At 39.4% G+C, this 21,567-nt stretch overlaps 1 protein-coding gene across 2 annotated transcripts in view; it reads right to left on the minus strand.

Moving 5' to 3' along the window:
• The window catches only part of CCDC14 (coiled-coil domain containing 14), a 38,850-nt gene extending 25,401 nt beyond the window's left edge, over positions 1-13,449 (minus strand). For both annotated transcript variants that reach the window (XM_061408716.1, XM_061408645.1), the window contains exons 1-5: positions 13,115-13,449; positions 5,806-5,861; positions 5,394-5,466; positions 5,076-5,145; positions 4,860-4,982 (exon numbers count right to left, since the gene is read on the minus strand). In XM_061408716.1, the coding sequence (XP_061264700.1) occupies positions 4,860-4,982; positions 5,076-5,145; positions 5,394-5,466; positions 5,806-5,861; positions 13,115-13,288 (496 nt within the window). In that variant the 5' untranslated portion in view covers positions 13,289-13,449. The remainder of the gene's footprint in view (positions 1-4,859; positions 4,983-5,075; positions 5,146-5,393; positions 5,467-5,805; positions 5,862-13,114) is intronic.
• Between the last annotated feature and the right edge of the window lie 8,118 nt (positions 13,450-21,567).

The following is a 21,567-nucleotide window of genomic DNA, read 5'->3' on the forward strand; positions in this document are numbered from 1 at the left end:
GAATAGAAATCATTGTCGTTTTTGAGATTGCATCCAAGTACTGCATTTTGGACTCTTTTGTTGACCATGATGGCTACTCCATTTCTTCTGAGGGATTCCTGCCCACAGTAGTAGATATAATGGTCATCTGAGTTAAATTCACCCATTCCATTCCGTTTTAGTTTGCTGATTCCTAGAATGTCGATGTTCACTCTTGCCATCTCCTGTTGACCACTTCCAATTTGCCTTGATTCATGGACCTGACATTCCAGATTCCTATGCAGTATTGCTCTTACAGCATCAGACCTTGCTTCTATCACCAGTCACACCCACAGCTAGGTATTGTTTTTGCTTTGGCTCCATCCCTTCATTCTTTCTGGAGTTATTTCTCCACTGATCTCTTGTAGCATATTGGGCACCTACCGACCCGGGAGTTCCCCTTTCAGTATCCTATCATTTTGCCTTTTCATACTGTTCATGGGGTTCTCAAGGCAAGAATACTGAAGTGGTTTGCCATTCCCTTCTCCAGTGGACCACATTCTGTCTTAATCTCTGATTAAGTTAAGCTACGATATTTTGCCTTTGCTAGCAGATGCCATCACCCAACATAAATTAATAAACTTCAAATAGTTCTTAAAATTCAAAGCTTTAGAATTAACATATCTTACTTAACTTCTACATTAACTCAATCTATGTGAAACTCTACTTATAATGTTGTACATCTGTATTTAAGACACAAAAATCTTAAAACAATTTATCCAAGACAAGTTAAAAACCATTAAGTGGATGTACAATTTTTAGATAATTCCTGCCACCCAAATATGGAATAAACACCTATTGCAGATAGGCATTGCTGGATGCCTATTATAATTTGAAATACAGAGAACACTTGGCCTTGATGGGGGCCATCAATGCTAAAAATATTCTGCCTGTAGTGGTTTATTTCTCCAAGATGAGGGCAGAAATATATATATGATACTGAAGGTAGGAGCATGTGACCACAGCATTCAATAGTTATCAAAACGTAAGTAGCTGCTTATTAAAAAATGGTTTTTTTTTTTTTTTAAATGTCAGGTGCACTCTTGGGTAAGCTCTCAATGCATTTTTGGAACTGCCTTTCTGCCTCATTCCTCTAAGTAAGCAACAGGGTGGGTGGGTGTGACTCCATAGACACCCAGTGATCTGGCAGGTCCCAGACAGAAAATACATAAGGAGCCCAAACCCCAGAAGACAGTAACATAAAATAGTAAGATAACATATGTTAAATTTAAAATGATATGTAGATACTAGTTAACATGCTATAATAAATTCCTAAAATTCTAATTATGACTATCTCACTTGTGGAGAGATGAAAAAGGAAGGAAATGCAGTTTTGCCTATTAGTTGTCAGAAACTGTGCTTTTTAGATAAAGGGCATTTTTATTTATTTTATTAAAAAAAAATCTTTTGGCCATATCCAGTGGCATGTGGGATCTTAGTTCTCCGACCACGCATCTAACTGTGCCCTCTGCATTGGAAGTGTAGAGTCTTAACCACTGGACCACCAGGGAAGTCCCAGCTTTTGTGTATTGTAGGCACTGTGATTAACAGAGCAAAAACCTTGTACTGGCTAACAGCTGTTAACTACAAAAAAAGAAAAAAAAAGATCCTTTCCAGATAGTGCTACAGTGATAAATCAAAGAAAGATGAAGTAATTTAACCAAAGGGAAAGAGGCTTCTGCGTCCAAAGAATAAACCTTGGTCAATGGGAACCACTTCTTATACTATAACCCTAATGGAGACTGTCCTTTGCAAGTAGGTCCTAACTTCTGATGATGACAGTGTAGGGGAAAGGACAATAAGAATATTATATACTGATAACGGGCCAGAACTGGTGGTCTGACTCTAATCCAAATAGGAATTTAATGCTAGGGACTACGAATGCCAGATCTCTCTCATTTGCTTCAGCAAACCCACCTTCTATCCATCTCCACTCTGCTCTGCTCTCTCTGGGATGCTACTCTGTATGGATTACATTATTAAGAGACATTCCTTTATGGGTCTCTTGTGCTCCTACATGTCTTGCTGGGTTTACCAAAGAAAAAGTAAGGCTTTGAACTAAGCTCTGTACCTGGGACATTTTTCAGGGCTGTGTTTATACTGAGCAACGTTGAGGGATAAGGTGATGTTTTTCCCTCAGTCAAGTATAGGCGTTCTAACTGCTTACCACCAAAGCAATGAATCCCCCAAGCTCAGTGTTCTTCAGCATGTGCAGTTTCCCCGTGGGTCCATCGTACCATCCCACTGGCAGTTGGCAGTGAGGCAGAACCGACACAAACATGCTAATGTGCATGCTGCTAGCTGTGCAATGAGCACAGTACCTTTGTCTCTGACCCAAGAGTCTTGTGTCTCCTGTCAACATGCACGACATAGTAAGGATAATTCATTAGCTTGTAAGAATGAAAATCAGATCCCTGACTAGATATACATCAACAGGGTTCTGGTTGGGTCCAATCCAATGGGAATTGTGGCATTATCAAAGAGAGGAAAAAGCATGCATTCAAGATATTTCAAACTCCCTTTCTATGAGGCCACCTTGGGCTGGCTTTGTCCCTTAAAGCTCACTTCTCCTCTCAAGGTGGCCTACTCTAACAGAACAATATCTCTAGCTGAATCCCAGTAACCTCTTCCTCACCTCATCCCTTAAGACCTAGGGATAATAACAGTTCTGTTCATGCTGCTAGCACTGGGCTAGCAGAATCCCTTGTGGTTCCCTTATACTCTAATGAGTTTGTAATGAGTTTCTTCATAAATAAAACCCCTATCTTAGTTTGGGTGTTCCTATCTACTCTTTCTTGCCAGTCAATTCTAAAGGAAATCAACCCTGAATATTCATTGGAGGGGCTGATGCTGAAGCTCCAATACTTTGGCCACCTAATGCAAAGAGCCGACTTACTGGAAAAGACACTGATGCCGGGAAAGATTGAGGGCAGAAGAAGAGGGTGACAGAGGATGAGATGGTTGGATAGCATCACTGACTCAATGGACATGAGTTTGAGTAAACTCTGGGAGATAGTGAAGGAAGGACAAGTCTGGAAGTCCATGGGGTCGCAGAGTTGGACATGACTTATCGACTGAACTCTGTGGGAACTCTGAACAAATAGTTAAGTTAGGATCCAACAAGTTGCTACCATGGCACCATCACTGACCATGTACTACCACTCCTTTCTTTGTCCATCAGTCCTCCAAAATAGGTTTCTACTTTAAGAGTTAGACCAGGGGTGAGCATACTTGTTCTTAAAAGGCTAGAGAATAAACATATTATGCTTTAAACAGGCCAGATGGTCTCTTCCACAACTACTCAAGTCTCCTCCTACAACACGAAAGTAACCATAGAAAATACATAAATGAAAATGAATTAGCATGACTGTGCTCTGATAAAGCTTCATTTACAAAATAACTAAACATTACAATAAAACAAAACTGGCTGTAGTATGCTCACCCTGGATTAGACCAATACTGTCCCACTGAAATATAATGTAAATCATATAAGCAATTTAAAATTTTCCAAGAACTACATTAAAAAATTAAAATAGGTAACATTAACTACTATAATGTTTTATTCAAATCAATACAGCCAAAATATTAACATTACAATATGTGATTAACATTAATCACTGAGATATTTTATTTTTTTGCATTAAATATTCTAAGCATACTGTGTATTTTTACTATAAAGCACATCTCAATCCGGATGGTAAATTTTTATCAGAAATCCTTGATCTGTATTTAGGTTTAATAAACTTTACAGTTGAAAAAAGTAGATTCATTTACCAAGTTATTTCAAACATACTTTAAAAGTTTTCTAATAACTAGGTCAAGTATCAGCTTTAAATTTAAATTAATTAAAATTAAATAACATTTACAATTGAGTTCCTTAGTTGTGTTAGCCATACTTGGAATGCTCCGCAGTCACATGTGGCTTGAGACTGCCACCTTAAGTGGCACAGGTCAAGACAATACAAGGCTAAACGCAACTGGCCTCCAAGATAGGTTAGGAAGTTGTTTTCTCAGCCTTGGTTCTGACTCAAGACCATCTGAATTTCAGCCTCTTTGCCTGAATCCTGATCTCTAATACCCAGAACTAGTGCTGTACATGACTCAAACCCCTTACCTAAGCTAAATCTTACTGTACTCTGCTGTACTAACATTTTTGGCCCACCTGAACTGTGAACTAGCTGGTTCCATTCTTGATGCTCTGAAATCCCATTATGGACTTTTTCATCTCTATTTTGGGCTACCATGTTCCATAGGCCTCTGTGGAACAACATAATCAAAACTTGCTTATTCTAAACTGCTTACTGAATCATTCCACTTAGGTCAGCAAGTTAACTGTGAGTGTTAACCATCCTTGGCTACAGTCACTGTCAATCAGCGGCAGAGTTTTTTCCTTACATAACTATCCAACTTGGAATTTTACCTTCCTGTTACCATATCTTCTAACTGTGCAGCTGAAAAATTGAGCTATGGATCCTACTTAGAATATATGTATACACATATAGTATTTTTAAAACAATAAATATACACCCAATGTATATGAAATATACATTGAAATATAAAACACCCAATGAAATATGAAACCCAATCAATCTGTGAATATCATTCTGGGTTTGAACTATTCTCCTACAAAACCTAACCATTTTTTTTTTCTACTTTTCTTCTTGGCAAAGCATTCAGCAATTAGAAACTGAATAGAGGAAAAAAAAAAATCACAAGCACACACACACACCTGTATAACCAGTATTATTAAAATGTAAGCCCAACTGCATAACCCCAGTAATCTATCAAAACTCCCATAATTAAGTATCATATTTAAATAAATAAGATAAAAAAATACTTACAAATTTCCTTCCAGACTACAGAAGGCACAGTATGTTTTTCATGTCCTTTCTTTTTGGATCTGTATCTTTTGGTTTCTACAGGTCTGGGGTTACATCTATTTTCTGAATATGTTATTTCTGAACCTATTAATGATTAAAACAAAAATTCATTAGCATTAAGAGAATTACTTAATTGAGAAAAGGTGATCAGCAAAGAAGCATTTAAAAAAAAAAAACCTGAATCTTCATTTCTCAAAATGTCCCGCAGCAAAGACGCACAGCCATCAAGCCCCTGTACAGTTTCAGTCTGTAAGGAGAAAGTCACATAGAAATTTGTACATAAAATTTTACTGCAGAAAAAAAATTCTGTAATTTTAAAATTTCCTTATTTAGAAGCAATTTATTATTGGTAGAAGACATGTTTTAAAGCAAAAAAGTCTTCATTCTTTGTCAGGACAATTAATACTTCACCTTTGAATTTTTATTTCCACTTCTTAACTTTTACCTGAAAACTAATTAAACAGTATACACTGTATCTATTCAGTTTACTCTTACCTGACTTTCTGAATCAGAGTGAGTGGGATAGCCAGAATCTGCATTAAAACGGGGTATCTTTCTCAAATTGGCCCTAGAAAACAAGTTTGTTAATACATTTACATATAACACAAATATAATTACAAATAATATATTTTCCCAAAATACATTCTAAAAAGACACTTTCTTTCCACCAAAGGTTGGATAAGAAAGCTTGTTCAACCATGCAAAAGATGGATTTATGCAGGACTTTATGAAGGTTGTAAAGACTAAAATGATCAACATGGGTAGAGATATGAAAGGTTTCTCCCCAGAGTTTTGTGAAAGTAGAGACCCTCACTTAGATCTCTGGGGTAGGAAAAATTTAGTCCATCCCATAGACTTGAAAATCTCTTGAGAATTCCTGAAGTTGGACACTTTCTTAAGTACTTACCCTTTCTTTCCATTTGTTAATTTAGCAGGTCCAGTGTGCTTTCCCGAAGGTATTACCTATGACATGATGCATTATATTATAGGAGATATACAAATATTTTTCTATCATATTCTCAGTATACTGTTTTGACAAAACCTAAAATGTTATTGTTTCCTTTTGTTTCACTTGGTAAAACATACATAACATAAAATAAACCATTCTAAAGTATACAGCTCTGTGGCATTAAACACATTCACAGTTGTGCAACCATCACTACAGCCCATCTCCAGAACTGTCATCTTCCCAAACTGAAATTCTGTACCCATTAATCATTAATCTCTAATCCTCTCCTAAGTACCTGGTGTAACCACCCTTCTACTTTTGGTCTCACTGTTCTAGGAATCTCATATAAATGGAACCAGATAGTATTTGTCCTTTTGTGACTGGCTTACTTTGCTTAGGACAGTATCTTCATAGTATACATGTTGCAGCATGTGCAAAATTTCCTTCTTGTTAAGGCTGAATAATACTCCATTTTATATATGTACCATGTTATTAATTTTAATAAAATCCACTATTACAACTGAACTCATATAAACTGTCAAGCAAGCAACACATACCTTTGTTCCTTAAGTCTTATGTAAGTTGAAGACTGAAGTTGAAATTTTACTTTAACCAGAAGTATCTACTATAGTAAGTCTGGACTATACTCAATCCCTCAAAATATTCTACTTCCCCTAGGTCTTCAAAATACATTAACTCAAGACATAGGGCAGAGTTCATAACTCTGATTCTATTTTTCCACATTCTTTAGAATGCCTGACAAGACCAGCACGTGAAAACTCTACTCATTTGCTTCTACACACATCCAATACGCTGGGAGTTACACAAGAAGCAAGGCAACTGTGCTTGCCTCTGGGGAGGGAAACTCAGAATCTGGGGGACAGAACAAGGGAGACTTTCCATGGTATACGTTTTTATATCTTAATAACTTTACATTATTCAAATATAATGTCTATTCAAAATATAATTTTTGAAAGACATGGTTAAATTTCCTACTCACTCCCTCATTTTACCCTTTAGGTGTAGTCACTGTTGGCAGTTACACTTAGGATTTTTCTTGACATGTTTACATATTTCATCTCAAGATACCTTTGAGCAATTACTATTAAACTGTCTGGAATTATAAAGTTTCACTTCTCCTTAAGATAACTTAGAATATGAGGGAGTCAAAAAGCAGCAGCGAGAACCAACACTGGCGGAAATAAGATGCCATGTAACACAACTCTACTAGACCCTACGGGGCTTTCCTTTCACACTATCTATGTTGGTGTCCTGTCCAGGACCATAATAAAAAACCAATCCATCATGCTAAGTCTAAAAACAACTCCCACAATAATTATCTTTCAGAATTTAAAAAGTATACTGTTGAGATAAATATATGGCATGATGGCTTAATTGAAAGATTATATTCAGCATTTCACCGAAACACATACACACACACATTAGGTCATATTACAAAATCAGGTAAAGAAAATTAACCAGAATAAAGCACCCTGCAACAGTGTGACACTGGAAGATTCCCTTCAAATTTATTTTGTATTCTTTATTTTGAAATAATAGTACAAAGAACAGTATAATGCTACCAAGATTCCACAACTGCTGACATTTTACTACATCTGCCATCTTCTCCCTTTCAAAAATGTATAGTATTACTTTTTGTCTGAACCATTTCAGATTATGTTACAGACATGATACTCCTTTATATTTATTTACTCCTAAATATTTCCTAAGGACAAGGTCACTCTCTCATAAAACCAAATTATCAAAATCAGGAAATTAACAGTGAAACCATACTATAATCTAATCTACAGATCTTATTCACATTTTGCCAATTATCAAAATACTGTCCTTTATATTAAAAAAAAAAAAATTATGGCCCTTATCCCATAAATCCAGGATCATACGAAGCATTTTAAGCTGTCATTTCTCTTTTGTCTCCTTTACTCGGGAACAGTTCCTAGAGGTGTCATTCATTGTCTTTTACAGCCTTGACATATTCAAAGAATATGAGCAGTTACTTTGGTAGAATGTCCCTCTGGTAAGCATTTAGACTTGTCTGCTTCCCCTTGATTAGATTCAGGTTGTGCTTTTTTGGCAGGAATATCACAAAAGGGATGTTGTATTTATCTCAATACCGTATGAGCAGGCATATATTAGTTTGTCCCATTACTAGGGATGTAAAGTTTGATTATTTAAGGTGGTGCCTGCCAGATTTTTCACCAGGTTACTATTTTTTCCTTTGTAAATATTAAGCATTTTGTGGGGAGATACTTGAAGATTATGCAGACATCCTATTCATCAAACTTTCATCGAGTAGCATTCATTGAGGATTCCTGCCTTAATCATTTGTCAAATAGTGATTTTTCTAACTTACATCATTCATTCTAGATTTATTAGCTGGCATTCAACCTTAGTGAAGTAATTCATTGAAGTACTTCTTTGTTCGCTAGTATGGACTCATTGATTCCTAGTTTATTTAATGGGTTCTGATGATTATCATTATTTATATTAATGCTCAAACTGTCCCAGATTCTGCCAATAGGAGTCTTTTCAAACCAGTCCCTGTATCATTTCAACACATCACCATTATTTTTGAGCCATTCCTTACAATAAAGATCTCCAGGTCCCACCCCACCCCCCAACCCCCCGGCTTTTTTTTCCTCCCCATTGTGGTAACATGAAATCTACCCTCAACAAATTTTAAGTGTACATCAATTGTTAACTGTAGTATGATGTTTATGGGATTCCCTGGTGGCTCAGACGGTAAAGAGTCTGCCCTCAGTGTGGGAGACCCAGGTTCCATCCCTGGATTAAGATTGCCTGGAGAAGGAAATGGCAACCCACTCTAGTATTCTTGCCTGGAAAATTCCAAGGATGGAGGAGTCTGGCAGGTTACATACCATGGGGTTGAACAGTCAGACATGACTGAGTGACTTCACTTTCACTTCAATTCCACATGTTTACAGCAGATCTCTTAGATATATCTCATAAATCTAACAGAGCTTATTCATTGTACATAACTAAAACTTTATGCCCACTGAATAGCATCTCTCCATTTCTCTCCCTCCAGCCCCTGGCAACAACCACCCTACTTACTGTTTCTATGAGTCTAGCTATTTTAGATACCTCATATAAACAGAATGATGCAGATGACACCACCCTTATGGCAGAAAGTAAAGAACTAAAGAGCCTCTTGATGAAAGTTAAAGAGAGTGAAAAAGTTGGCTTAAAGCTCAACATTCAGAAAACTAAGATCATGATATCTGGTCCCATCACTTCATGGCAAATAGATGGGGAAACAGTGGCTGACTTTATTTTTCTTGGCTCCCAAATCACTGCAGATGGTGACTGAAGCCATGAAATTAAAAGACACTTACTCCTTGAAAGGAAAGTTATGACCAACCTAGACAGCATTTTAAAAAGCAGAGACATTACTTTGCCAACAAAGGTCCGTCTAGTCGGACTATGGTTTTTCCAGTAGTCTTGTATGGATGTGAGAGTTGGACTATAAAGAAAGCTGAGAGCTGAAGAATTGATGCTTTTGAAGTGTGGTGTTGGAGAAGACTCTTGAGAGTCCCTTGGACTGCAAGGAGATCCAACCAGTCCATCCTAATGATCAGTCCTGGGTGTTCATTGGACGGACTGATGCTGAAGCTGAAACTCCAATATGTTGGCCACCTGATGCAAAGAGCTGACTCATTTGAAAAGACCCTGATGCTGGGAAAGATTGAGGAGAAGGGATGACAGAGGATGAGATAGTTAGACGGCATCACCGACTCAGTGGACATGGGTTTGGGTAGACTTCGGCAATTGGTGATGGACAGGGAGGCCTGGTGTGCTGCAGTTCATGGGGTCACAAAGAGCTGGACACGACTGAATGACTGAACTGAACTGAACTGGCTTATTTCACTTAGCAAAGTATCCTCAAGATACATTTATGTTGCATATAGCATGATTTCCTTCCTTTTTAAAGGCTGAATAATATTCCATTGTGTATCCACTAATCCATAAATGGACATTTAGGTTGTTATCACATCTTAGCTATTGTGAATGTTATAATGAACATGTGAGTGAAAATATCTCTTAAGATTCTATGTTTAACTCTCCTGGATAAACAACCAAAGTGAGAATGCTGGATCACATAACAATTCTTTTAATTTTGGAGGAAATTTCATGATTTTTCGTAATAGTTGCACCCTGACATTCCCATGAATGGTGTACAAGGGTTCAAATTTCTCCATATCCTCATCAACACTTGTTATCTTCTGGGTTGGTTTTGTTTTTATGATAGCCATCCCAACAGGTGTGAGGTGATACCTCGCTGTGGCTTCGATTTGCATTCCCCTGATCAGTGATATTGAGCATCTTTCCATATACTTGCTGACCATCTATATGTCTTCTTTGGAGAAATGCCTATTCAAGTACCTTGCCTATGAATGCTACTGAAATGTAGGAGTTCCTTGTATATTATGATTATGAACCTTTTATCAGATATGTAGTTTTAAATATTTTTCCTCATTCCATAAGTTGACTTTTCAGTGTTGTGAGAAGCTGTGCAGCTTTTTACTTTGATATATCCAGGCCCCAACCCTAGAGTTGACCATTTCCCCAAAAAGTAGTGATTCCTTCCCGTGGACAACAGTATTTATTAATAGAAACCAAGATCTAGGCACTAGCTGTACTCTTTGCTACTGAGGCTTCATATGGATTATTTAGTCATCATGACCAGACAGTTGCAATTTTGAGTGTTGTGTTTTTACTTTCAAATCTTTTTCCATATTAAAAAAGTTCAAAAAATTTTAACAGTTGTATACTATTTTCATAAATGGAAGTAATGTGCCCTTGGAGTGCTTCATATTTTTCAGTTAAAATACAAATCTGAAATAAATCGTTTCATATACTGGAAATACCTTTTCATATTCAGGACTGAAAGCTTAATTATTTGATAAGTTATTCATTGTTTAATGCCTTTAGTGCCCCTAGATACAAACTGCAAAACCACTTTTCAAAACAAGTGCCCCAAATGGCAATACATAAGAGAATGTTTGTTTTATCCCACATTTACTTTCACTAAGTATTAGCAAGAAACTTTTACTTATTTGAGAAAAACATAAGTACCTCTTAGGAGCTGTATCTCCTACCAACAAGTGCAAGATAAAATTATATTTGTGGAATAATTTAGTCTTCAAAGACTTTCATTTCCACTTAATCAACACCCTGTTAGTTATTATTTCTGTGAGGTAGGAACCTACATTTCAGAAAGGTGGCTTGTTCAGAGTCATACACCTAAGAACAGATGTTTAAATGGACTCCAGCACCAACTATGTCAGGCTTTAGACAGGTCTAAAGCCTGTCTCCACTGCTAACCAGCTGTATAACTAGAGAAGTTATCTGAACTCTGCATCCCTCAACTTCCTCATCTATAAAATGAGGATTATTATCTACTTCCTAAGCCTACTGTGAAGATTAAATGAGAATAAATGGCAACCCACTCCAGTACTCTTGCCTGGAAAATCCCATGGAAACAGGAGCTTGGTAGGCTGCAGTCCATTAGGTCACAAAGAGTCGGACATGACTGAGTAACTTCACTTTCATGCACTGGAGAAGGAAATAGCAACCCACTCCAGTATTCTTGTCTGGAGAATCCCAGGGAGGGAGGAGCCTGGTGGGCTGCCGTCTATGGGGTCCCACAGAGTCGGACACAACTGAAGCGACTTAGCAGCAGCAGCAGCATATGTAAAAGCACATAGAAAAATACCTGTCACATAAGTGCTACCCAAATGTTAGCTGTGATTATTGACAGTAATAAACTGTTTTTAAGGGGACTACGTTGTGTTGCACAATTTATGCCAAGTGTGAAATAGATGTTTTACCAGGTTCTCTCATTTAATCTCCTCAATTCTTTAAGGCAGGATATTACACCTACTTTGTAGAAAAGAAAAAGAAATCTCAGAGAAGTAAAAAGTACTTTGCTTACTATCACTATGACAGTAGTGGCAGAACTGGAATCTGAATTGGTAGGTGACCATGACTACAAAAACCATGTTTTCCCCCTTGCTGACTGCACCAAGTCTGAGTTCATTCAACACAAAAGAAAGAACTATAAGGGTGGGACTGGTCTGGAAGCATTCATGAAGAAAGTCTTGAGCCAAGCCTTGGGGAAAAGTATAAGATTCACATTAATAGGGGAGACAGCATTAAAAGTGAGTTGATAAATAAAGGAAGAGCAAAAATGAAAGGGGAAAGAAGGGTGGTATGGTTACACTTAAGGAGGCGTAAGATCACCACTCTAAGTAGAGGGTCTGCATAAGGCTTGATTGATTGCTATTGGTTGACTGACTGATTACCTGAAAAGACAGAGATAAACTGCTTAGTAGCATAGGAAGATGAGCAATGTCTCTAGCCTGGATTTTAGTAAAGGCACAAAACGGGAGCTGAGGGCACCCAAACAATGTAAATGTTGACAGGGCCCGACAAGGCTTCTAGAAGCGGTACTTGAGCTGAAGGGACAGGAGATGAAAAGTGGAGATTTCAGGGGGAGAGGACATCATTCTCGGCAGAACAAAAGGCAAAGGCACAGAAGCCTGAAAGAACGCGGGCACTCAGGGCACTGTGGAACAAATAGCTGAAGAGCGTTGGATATTCCTGGGATGGAGGTGGGGGCTGGTAGGGAACGCACTGGCCACGTCGAAAAATGGCTGTGCTGACAGGTCAAAGAACTGGGATGTTTATGTTGGGGGGAAAAAAAAATGTTCCAGAGTTGGATTTTTAGCAGAGAATTGATGAGGGGTGTGCATTTGAGAAGGATGAGGCTAAATGCAGGGACACTCCTTGGGAGACTTTAAAAAAAAAAAAAAACTAGTAGTAAAATACCAGCAACTGTGACGGAAAACCAGCTAATAGCAGCACTTGTTGGAAAAGCTGGGAACCTGGAGTTGATGCAACAACGTCGTGAGGCTCCGAGATATTAAGTCACGCATCCAGCGGCTGAGGCTGGACTCGAACCCGGGGACCACACCAAAGCCAGCGCTCAGTTGGACCACAACGATTAAAACAGAATCTACATCTACAGGCAGAACAACTGTGTTAGGGCGTTAAGATTAGGTACGCACACCCACCCTCCGCCTCGTCTCCTGTCGCAGCATTTTTTAACGCGGCAGCACTGTTTTTATTTTTTTCAAAGGGGGCTTTCCACGTCTCCAGGCCCGAGGACTACCTCCGTCCCTCTCCACCCCCACAGTGGACGCCTCAGGTCCGCAGACCTCACCTGGCCCGGTCGAGATCCAGACCTGACCATCTCTCGCAGCTTCAGAAAAGTCCAAGCGGAATGAAGCAAAGCCGCAAGATAAAAGGAATTAACCGCCGCCGACTCTCGGCCGCCCTTGGCCCGCCCCTCGAGCTTCCGCTTCCGGGAAGGAGCCCGCCGAATGCTGCGCTTCATAGTCCCGGGCGCGCAACCAGAACCTCTGTTCGACCCACCGCACGGCGCCTTGGGTTTGCGCAATAGACCCCTCCCGGCCCCGGCTCGTCACACTCGGCTGCAGGGTGAGAGAAGTCCACAGAACGCCGGCGAACGCTGCGGGACTGGGGCGGGCGGGGCCGAGAGGGGCGGGGCGGAGGAGGGCTGGACGAGGAGCCGGAGCATTGGGCTGACCAGAGTCCGTGATCACCTGGGAGACCTGAGTTTGCTGCTGCGAGGGCTTCCACTGGAGGGAGAGCCGTTGTCCTGCATCTGCTAGGGGAAGTGGCAACGGGGACCCGCCACGACAGAGGAAGGGACTACGGTAGAACGCGAATAGGTTTCAGAAGGCATTGCACTGTCTCTGGATTTTGACCCTGTATTTTTAGTTGGTGTTTTGTATACCATTTTGAATGTTTTTGTTCTTGGTAATCAATAAACATCAGTCCTACGCCCTGTTTTCTTTGTGTGATTCTGATAGCAATTTAATATTTTTTATTCTGTGGCCTAATAATCGTGCTCATTAGCTGCGATTTTAGTTTTACTTCCAGGCATAGTTGTTTCTTCAGTGGAGGTAATCACTGTTAACAAAGAATAGCACAGTATTCTTACCATTGGCGTGCTGCACGAATTTTAATGGACTGTCTTTGTTTTTAAAGTACTGAGTTTGGGGTTACTGTTTTAAATCGAGCTGGAGAGAAATTAACCCAACTTATTTCATTTTAAAGTAAGAAAGAAAAAGATCTACGTCTTGCAAGTCCTAATTACCATTAAAATAATCCAAAAGCTGAAATCTATGTACCAATATATTGCACACTTGTACTGAGTGATTTGGCGAAACTAGATATTTGATAAATTTAGCTTTGAACTAGATTATACTGAGGAGAACTCTCTCTTCCCTCTTCATCTATCCTATAAAGTGTTTAACATATTCGACTGTTTTCAGTTTTTTCTTAGTTGATTTTTCAAAACTTATACTGATTTTTCCTAATTAATACAGGCATATTTTAGGAAGCAGATAAAGAAATAAAACTCATGTTCCCACTAGATTGATACATTCCCTTCTAGACTTTTTGCAACTACATACAGACAGTCACCATTTATGATGGTCCAGCTAGGATTTTTCAGCTTTATGATGGTTTGAAAGCAATATGTGTTCAGTAGAAACTGTACTTTTAATTTTGGATTTTGATCTTTCCCAGCCTAGTGATATGAGGTAAGATACTCTCTCATGACGCTGGGCATCTTAGGGAGCCTCAGTTCCCAGCCAACCACAGCGTGAGGACAGTGCACTGTGTTTGAGCATGTTTAATGTAGGCTAGGCTAAGCTATGGGCTTCCCCGGTGGCTCAGCAGTGAAGAATCTGCCTGCAATGCAGGAGAAATCCAGTTTAATCCCTGGGTGAGGAGGATCCCCTGGAGGAGGAAATGGCAAGCCACTCAGGTATTCTTGCCTGGGAATTCCCGTGGACAGAGGAGGCTGATGGGCTACAGTCCATGGGGTCTCAAAGATGTTAGATAGGACTTACCGACTAAACAACCAACAACAACAATCCCATGGTAACCAAGGAGCAAGTGAATAACATACAAATATACTACAGTTACAATACAATAGGATACGTATTACTGAAAATGAGTGTTTTAATATCTCATCAAAGTTGTTTATTAACCTACAATTACAAAATGGCTACCTGATGGTCATTTCCCTAATCTTTGGAATTTTATGCTTCTCCCATCCAGTATTGTTTGTTTGTTTCATTGGGGTTTTTACCTCTTTATAAGTTTTTAATATAATAGTTCCTGATGCTTTTTTTTTAATTAAAATTTTTTTATTGTGGAAAAATAGACAAATCATAAAATTTGCCCTCTGAACCAATATTAAGTGTACAATTCAGCAGTTGTAAATACATTGCAATATTGTGCACCCATCACCACCATACATCTCCAGAACTCTTCATCTTATAAAACTAAAATACTGTAGCCATCGAACAATGAATCCCCATTCACCCATCCTCCAGTCCCTGATGGACAGATAAATGTGGCATTACATACAATGGAATATTATTTCAAGACTGGCATACTTTACTTGTCTTCAAGGTCTATCAATGTTGTAGCATGTATCAAAATTTCCTTTCTTTTTGAAGCTAAATAATATTCCATTGTATGTATATGCCACATTTATCTATCCATCTATCTCTTGATGGACTTGGGTTGCTTCAAAATTTTAGCTATCGTGATGAATATTGTTTCTATAAACATGGGTGTACTAGTATCTTTTCCAGACTCTGCTTTCAATTCTTTTGGGTATATACCCAGAACTACTGGATCATATGATAGTTCTACTATTAAACTTTTTGACAAACCACCATACTCTTTTCCACAACGGCTGCACCATTTTACATTCCCATCAACAGTGCACAAGGGTTCCAATTTCTCCACGTTCTCCCCAACACTTGTTATTTTCTTTTCTTTGTTTTTTTTGATGGTAGTGGTGGTGGTTTAGTTGCTAAGTCGTGTCTGACTCTAGCGACCCCATGGACTGTAGCCTGCTAGGCTCCTCTGTCCATGGGATTCTCCAGGCAAGAATACTGGAGTGGGTTGCCATTTCCTTCTCCAGGGGATCTTCCTGACCCAGGGATCGAACCCGGGTATCCTGCATTGCAGGCAGATTCTTTACCAACTGAGCTACAAGACCATCCTAATTGGTGGGAGGTGGTATTTCACTGTAATTTTGATTTGAATTTCCCTAATGATTAATAGAGGAGGCTTTATAAGTAGCTGAGAAAAGAAGAGAGGTAAAGGCAAGGAGAAAAGGAAAGGCATACTGTTTGAATGCAAATTTCCAAAGACTATCAAGGAGAGACAAGAAAGCCTTCCTCAGTGAACAATGCAAAGACATAGAGGAAAACAATAGAATGGGAAAGACTAGAGATCCCTTCAAGAAAATTAGAGATACCAAGGGAAGTTTTCATGCAAAGATGGGCACAATAAAGGACAGAAATGGTATGGACCTTAACAGAAACTGAAGATATTAAGAAGAGGTGACAAGAATACACAGAAGAACTATACAAAAAAGATCTTTATGACCCAGATAATCATGATGGTGTGATCACTGACCTAGAGCCAGACATCCTGGAATGGGAAGTCAAGTGGGCCTTCGGAAGCATCACTACGAACAAAGCTAGTGGAGGTGATGGAATTTCAGTTGAGCTATTTAAAGTCCTAAAAGATGATGCTGTGAAAGTGCTGCACTCAATATGCCAGCAAATTTGGAAAACTCAGCAGTGGCCACAGGACTGGAAAAGGTCAATTTTCGTTCCAATCCCAAAGAAAGGCAATGCCAAAGAATACTCAAACTGCCACACAATTGCACTCATCCCACACGCTAGCAAAGTAATGCTCAAAATTCTCCAAGCCAGACTTCAACAGTATGTGAACTGTGAACTTCCAGATGTTCAAGCTGGATTTAGAAAGGCAGAGGAACCAGAGATCAAATTGCCAACATCCAATGGATCATCAAAAAAGCAAGAGAATTCCAGAAAAACATCTACTTCTGCTTTATTGACTATGCCAAAGCCTTTGACTGGGTGGATCACAACAAACTCTAGAAAATTCTTCAAGAGAGGGGAATACCAGACCACCTTACCTGCCTCCTGAGAAATCTGTATGTAAGTCAAGAAGCAACAGTTAGAACCGGACGTGGAACAACAGACTGGTTCCAAATTGGGAAAGGAGTATGTCAAGGCTATATATTGTCACCCTGCTTATTTAACTTATATGCAGAGTACATCATGTGAAATGCTGAGCTGGATGAAGCACAAGCTGGAATCAAGACTGCAGGGAGAAATATCAATAAACTTCAGATATGCAGATGACACTACCCTTATGGCAGAAAGCGAAGAAGAACTAAAGAGCCTCTTGATGAAGGTGAAAGAGGAGAGTGAAAAAGTTCGCTTAAAACTCAGCATTCAAAAAGCTAAGATCATGGCATCCAGTCCCATCACTTCATTCCCCCCACTTCAAATAGATGGGGAAACAATGAAAACAGTGAGAGACTTTATTTTTGGGGGGCTCCAAAATCACTGCAGATGGCAACTGCAGCCATGAAATTAAAAGACATTTGCTCCTTGGAAGAAAAGCTATGACTAACCTAGACAGCATATTAAAAAGCAGAGACATCACTTTACCAACAAAGTTTTGTCTATTCAAAGCTGTTTTTCCAGTTGTCATGTATGGATATGAGAGTTGGACTATAATGAAAGCTGACCGCCGAAGAATTGATGCTTTTGAACGGTGGTGTTGGAGAAGACTCTTGAGGGTCCTTTGGAGTGCAAGGAGATCTAATCAGTCCATCCTAAAGGAAATCAGTTCTGAATATTCATTGGAAGGACTGATGCTGAAGCTGACATTCCAATACTTTCCCCACCTGATGCAAAGAACTGACTCATTGGGAAAGACCCTGATGCCAAGAAAGATTGAAGGTGGGAGCAGAAGGGGACAACAGAGGATCAGATGGTTGGATGGCATCACCGACTCAATGGACATGAGTTTGAGCAAGTTCCAGGGGTTGGCAGTGGACAGGGAAGCCTGGCATGCTGAAGTCCATGGGGTCATAAAGATTTGGACACAACTGAGTGACTGAACTGAACTGAATGATTAATATTGTTGAGCATCTTTTCATATGCTTATTGGCCATCCACATATTTTCTTTGGAGAAATGTCTGTTCAAGGCCTTTGCCTTTTTAAAAGTTGAGTTGTATTTTTGTTGTTGATTTTTAGGAGTTCTGTGCAAATTTTGGATATTAATCTCTTGTCATATATATGATTTGCAAATATTTTCTTTCATTCTGTGATTTGTCTTTTTATTCTGTTGATACTGTCTCTTGATATACAAAATTTTTTATTTTCATGAAATTTCCAATTTTTCCCTTTTTTTTCTTTCCTTACCTATGTTTTTGCTGTCACATCCAAGAAATCATTGGCATATCCATGTCATGAAGATTTGCCCTGTGTTTTCTTCTAACATTTCTATATTTTAAGTCTTACATTTATCTAGGTCTTTGATCCATTTTTATTTCATTCTTATATTAGATAAGGGTCTAAATGCATCCTTTTGAGTGTGGATATCCAATTTTCCTAGTATCATTTTTTGAAAGGACTGTCCTTTTTCCACTGAATGGTCCTGGCAGCCCAAAAATATTTGACTGTGTATGTAATGCTTTATTTCTGGGCTATCTATTCCATTGTTTTATTTATCTGCCTTTATGCCAACACTGAACTGTTTTTATGATGGAAGCTTTGTAATAAGTTTGAAATCAGAAAGTGTGACTCTTCCAACTTTGTTCCTCTCTTTCAAGGTTCTTTTGTCTATTCAGAGTACTTTGAGATTCCCATTGAATTTCAGGATGAGGTTTTCCATCTCTTGCAGAATGTAAGGTCTTCTCAGTGCTTTTCTGAACCTGCATGTTTCCCTGGGCATGTATGGTCATGTTCTAATTTTCCCTATGTATACTGTTGCTTTTGAATATCCCAGTCTTTACTGTCTGACTCTTAAAATAGGAAAAAGAGAAAAATGAAAGGAGGAAGAAAGGATGGTTTGGTTTAGCCACTCAGTCGTGTCCGACTCTTTGCGACCCCGTGGACTGTAGCCCGCCAGGCTCCTCTGCCCATAGGGTTCTCCAGGCAAGAAGACTGGAGTGGGTGACCATTGCTTTCTCCAGAAGAAAGGATACCAGTCCTTTAAATCCAGTGAGTCACTTCAACCAGAGGGGGAAGGGCTTCCAACAATGGAGGCAAGTACAACAAAGGCTACCCACCTCTTAGTCTGAACCTCTATGATCAGAAGCAACAATGATCAGAGCACAGATACCCAACATTTGTAGGATGAGGAGCTTTTTGCCCATCCTGGCTCCCACAAGCTGTGTGCAAGCTGCTCCTGGAACCTATGTGTGGCTGCCTGGAATTGGACTGGGAGTGAAGCATGGGTTGCTGCTACTGTACTAAGAGCTAAAATTGAAATTAGCTTCAATTTACCATACTAGCCATCCCCCTAAAAATTTCAACATTTCAATTGACTCCAGAGTTCCAAAATAATTACATCAAACAGATTCTCCAAGTGTAACTGTTGTCTAGGTGGGGAGAGAGATTCTGGTGATTCCTATTCCACAGTATTTCCAGAATTCTCCTCCCTCTTCCCTGCTCTGCTATTTCAAGTACTGCTACAGTGTGTTGAGATCTGAAGAATAAACTAGATAGGAGAGAGAAAGATATTCTAAACTTGTGGAGACAGTATGATGATGAGTAAGAGAGACTTGTTGCTCAAGTGCTGACAGCAGGGATAAACACATATATGGGGGTCAGACTATGCAGTTCTCATAGGCCACATTAAGGATTTGGATTGTGCTAAGGGCAATAGGAATGTGTCAAAGTGTAAAATGGAGTGAAATGAATGGTGTTTAATAAATATTACTGACTGCAGCATAGAGCAAGAATCCACAATCCATAGCCCCTGGCCACATCCAATCTGCCACCTTTTTTTGTACAGTTGTCAGCAGTTTTTACATTTTAAATTGTTTTTTAAACATCAAAAGAATAATATTTCATGACATGTGAAATTATAGGAAAATTATACTTCAGTGTCATAAATAAAATGTTGGGACACTGTCACACTCATTGCTTACATATTATTTATGGTTGCTTCTGTCTTAAAGCTGCAAATTTGAGTAATTGCAATATAGACTCTATAGCCTGCAAAGCCTAAAATATTTACAACCTTATCCTTTACAGAAAGAGTGCCAGCCCCTAGTATAAAGGATGTTTTTAGAAAAGGAAATCATCAGTATAGATAGATCTCCCCATTTTCTGCCTATCCATTCTCTGCCCTTCTCCATGCCCTGGGTACTCACTCTTAAGGATAGCATCACTCAGAATTGGGTTTTCACTTTAGGTTTTGTTTAATCAATAGGCATCACCTGGCAGAAGATAGGAGGAAAAGAGGAGAGAAACTGGAATATTCCTCCCCTCCTAGCACATTCTGGCTGATGCCTTGGCTCTCTGAGACTACAACTCGGATGAGCCACTGGGCTCCAGTTCTCTGCAGGCTGCAATAAAACATTTCCCTCTCTTTAATAGTGTTTGGGAGTGTCTGGGCATCTCAACACTCCTCGTTGGTTTCCTCATCCACAACTCTGTAAAGCTTTTTAATTATCATTAAAATCTTAGTTCAGAGTGTTTTCTGTTTGCTACCATGATCAGACTTAAAGAAAGCCACCGTAGTGTTCAGAGGAAATACATTTGTAGCTAGAACAGAGGGAGGTGTGACAGGAGATGAAGAGGACAGATGCAAGAGAAGCATAGGAAGTAAATGAACAGGACTTAGTGATAAATTTGGGAAGTAAGGTAAAGGGGAGGTTTTTTACATTGCTTTGGTTTCTAGGTTTTGTATCTGGATGAGTTGTGGGAGAGATCCACATTTAGGAGCTAAGTGTATGAACTCATTTCCCCCTAACATTTTATTATGAAAAAATACAAACTAAGAACTCATTAGAAAGCATCACTACGAACAAAACTAGTGGAGGTGATGGAATTCCAGTGGAGCTATTTCAAATCCTGAAAGATGATGCTGTGAAAGTGCTGCACTCAATATGCCAGCAAATTTGGAAAATTCAGCAGTGGCCACAGGACTGGAAAAGGTCAGTTTTCATTACAATCCCAAAGAAAGGCAATGCCAAAGAATGCTCACACTACCGCACAATTGCACTCATCTCACATGCTAGTGGGAGAAGGCAATGGCACCCCACTCCGGTACTCTTGCCAGGAAAATCCCATGGATGGAGAAGCCTCGTAGGCTGCAGTCCATGGGGTCGCTAAGAGTCGGACACGATTGAGCGACTTCACTTTTACTTTTCACTTTCATGCATTGGAGGAGGAAATGGCAACCCACTCCAGTGTTCTTGCCTGGAGAATCCCAGGGACGGCAGGGCCTGGTGGGCTGCCGTCTATGGGGTCGCACAGAGTCGGACACGACTGAAGCGACTTAGCAGCAGCAGCACATGCTAGTAAAGTAAAGCTCGAAATTCTCCAAGCCAGGCTTCAGCAATACGTGAACCGTGAACTTCCTGATGTTCAAGCTGGTTTTAGAAAAGGCAGAGGAACCAGAGATCAAATTGCCAACATCCACTGGATCATCGAAAAAGCAAGAGAGTTCCAGAAAAACATCTATTTCTGCTTTATTGACTATGCCAAAGCCTTTGACTGTGTGGA

Source organism: Bos javanicus, chromosome 1 (assembly GCF_032452875.1).
Source record: "Bos javanicus breed banteng chromosome 1, ARS-OSU_banteng_1.0, whole genome shotgun sequence".
Lineage (NCBI taxonomy): Eukaryota > Metazoa > Chordata > Mammalia > Artiodactyla > Bovidae > Bos > Bos javanicus.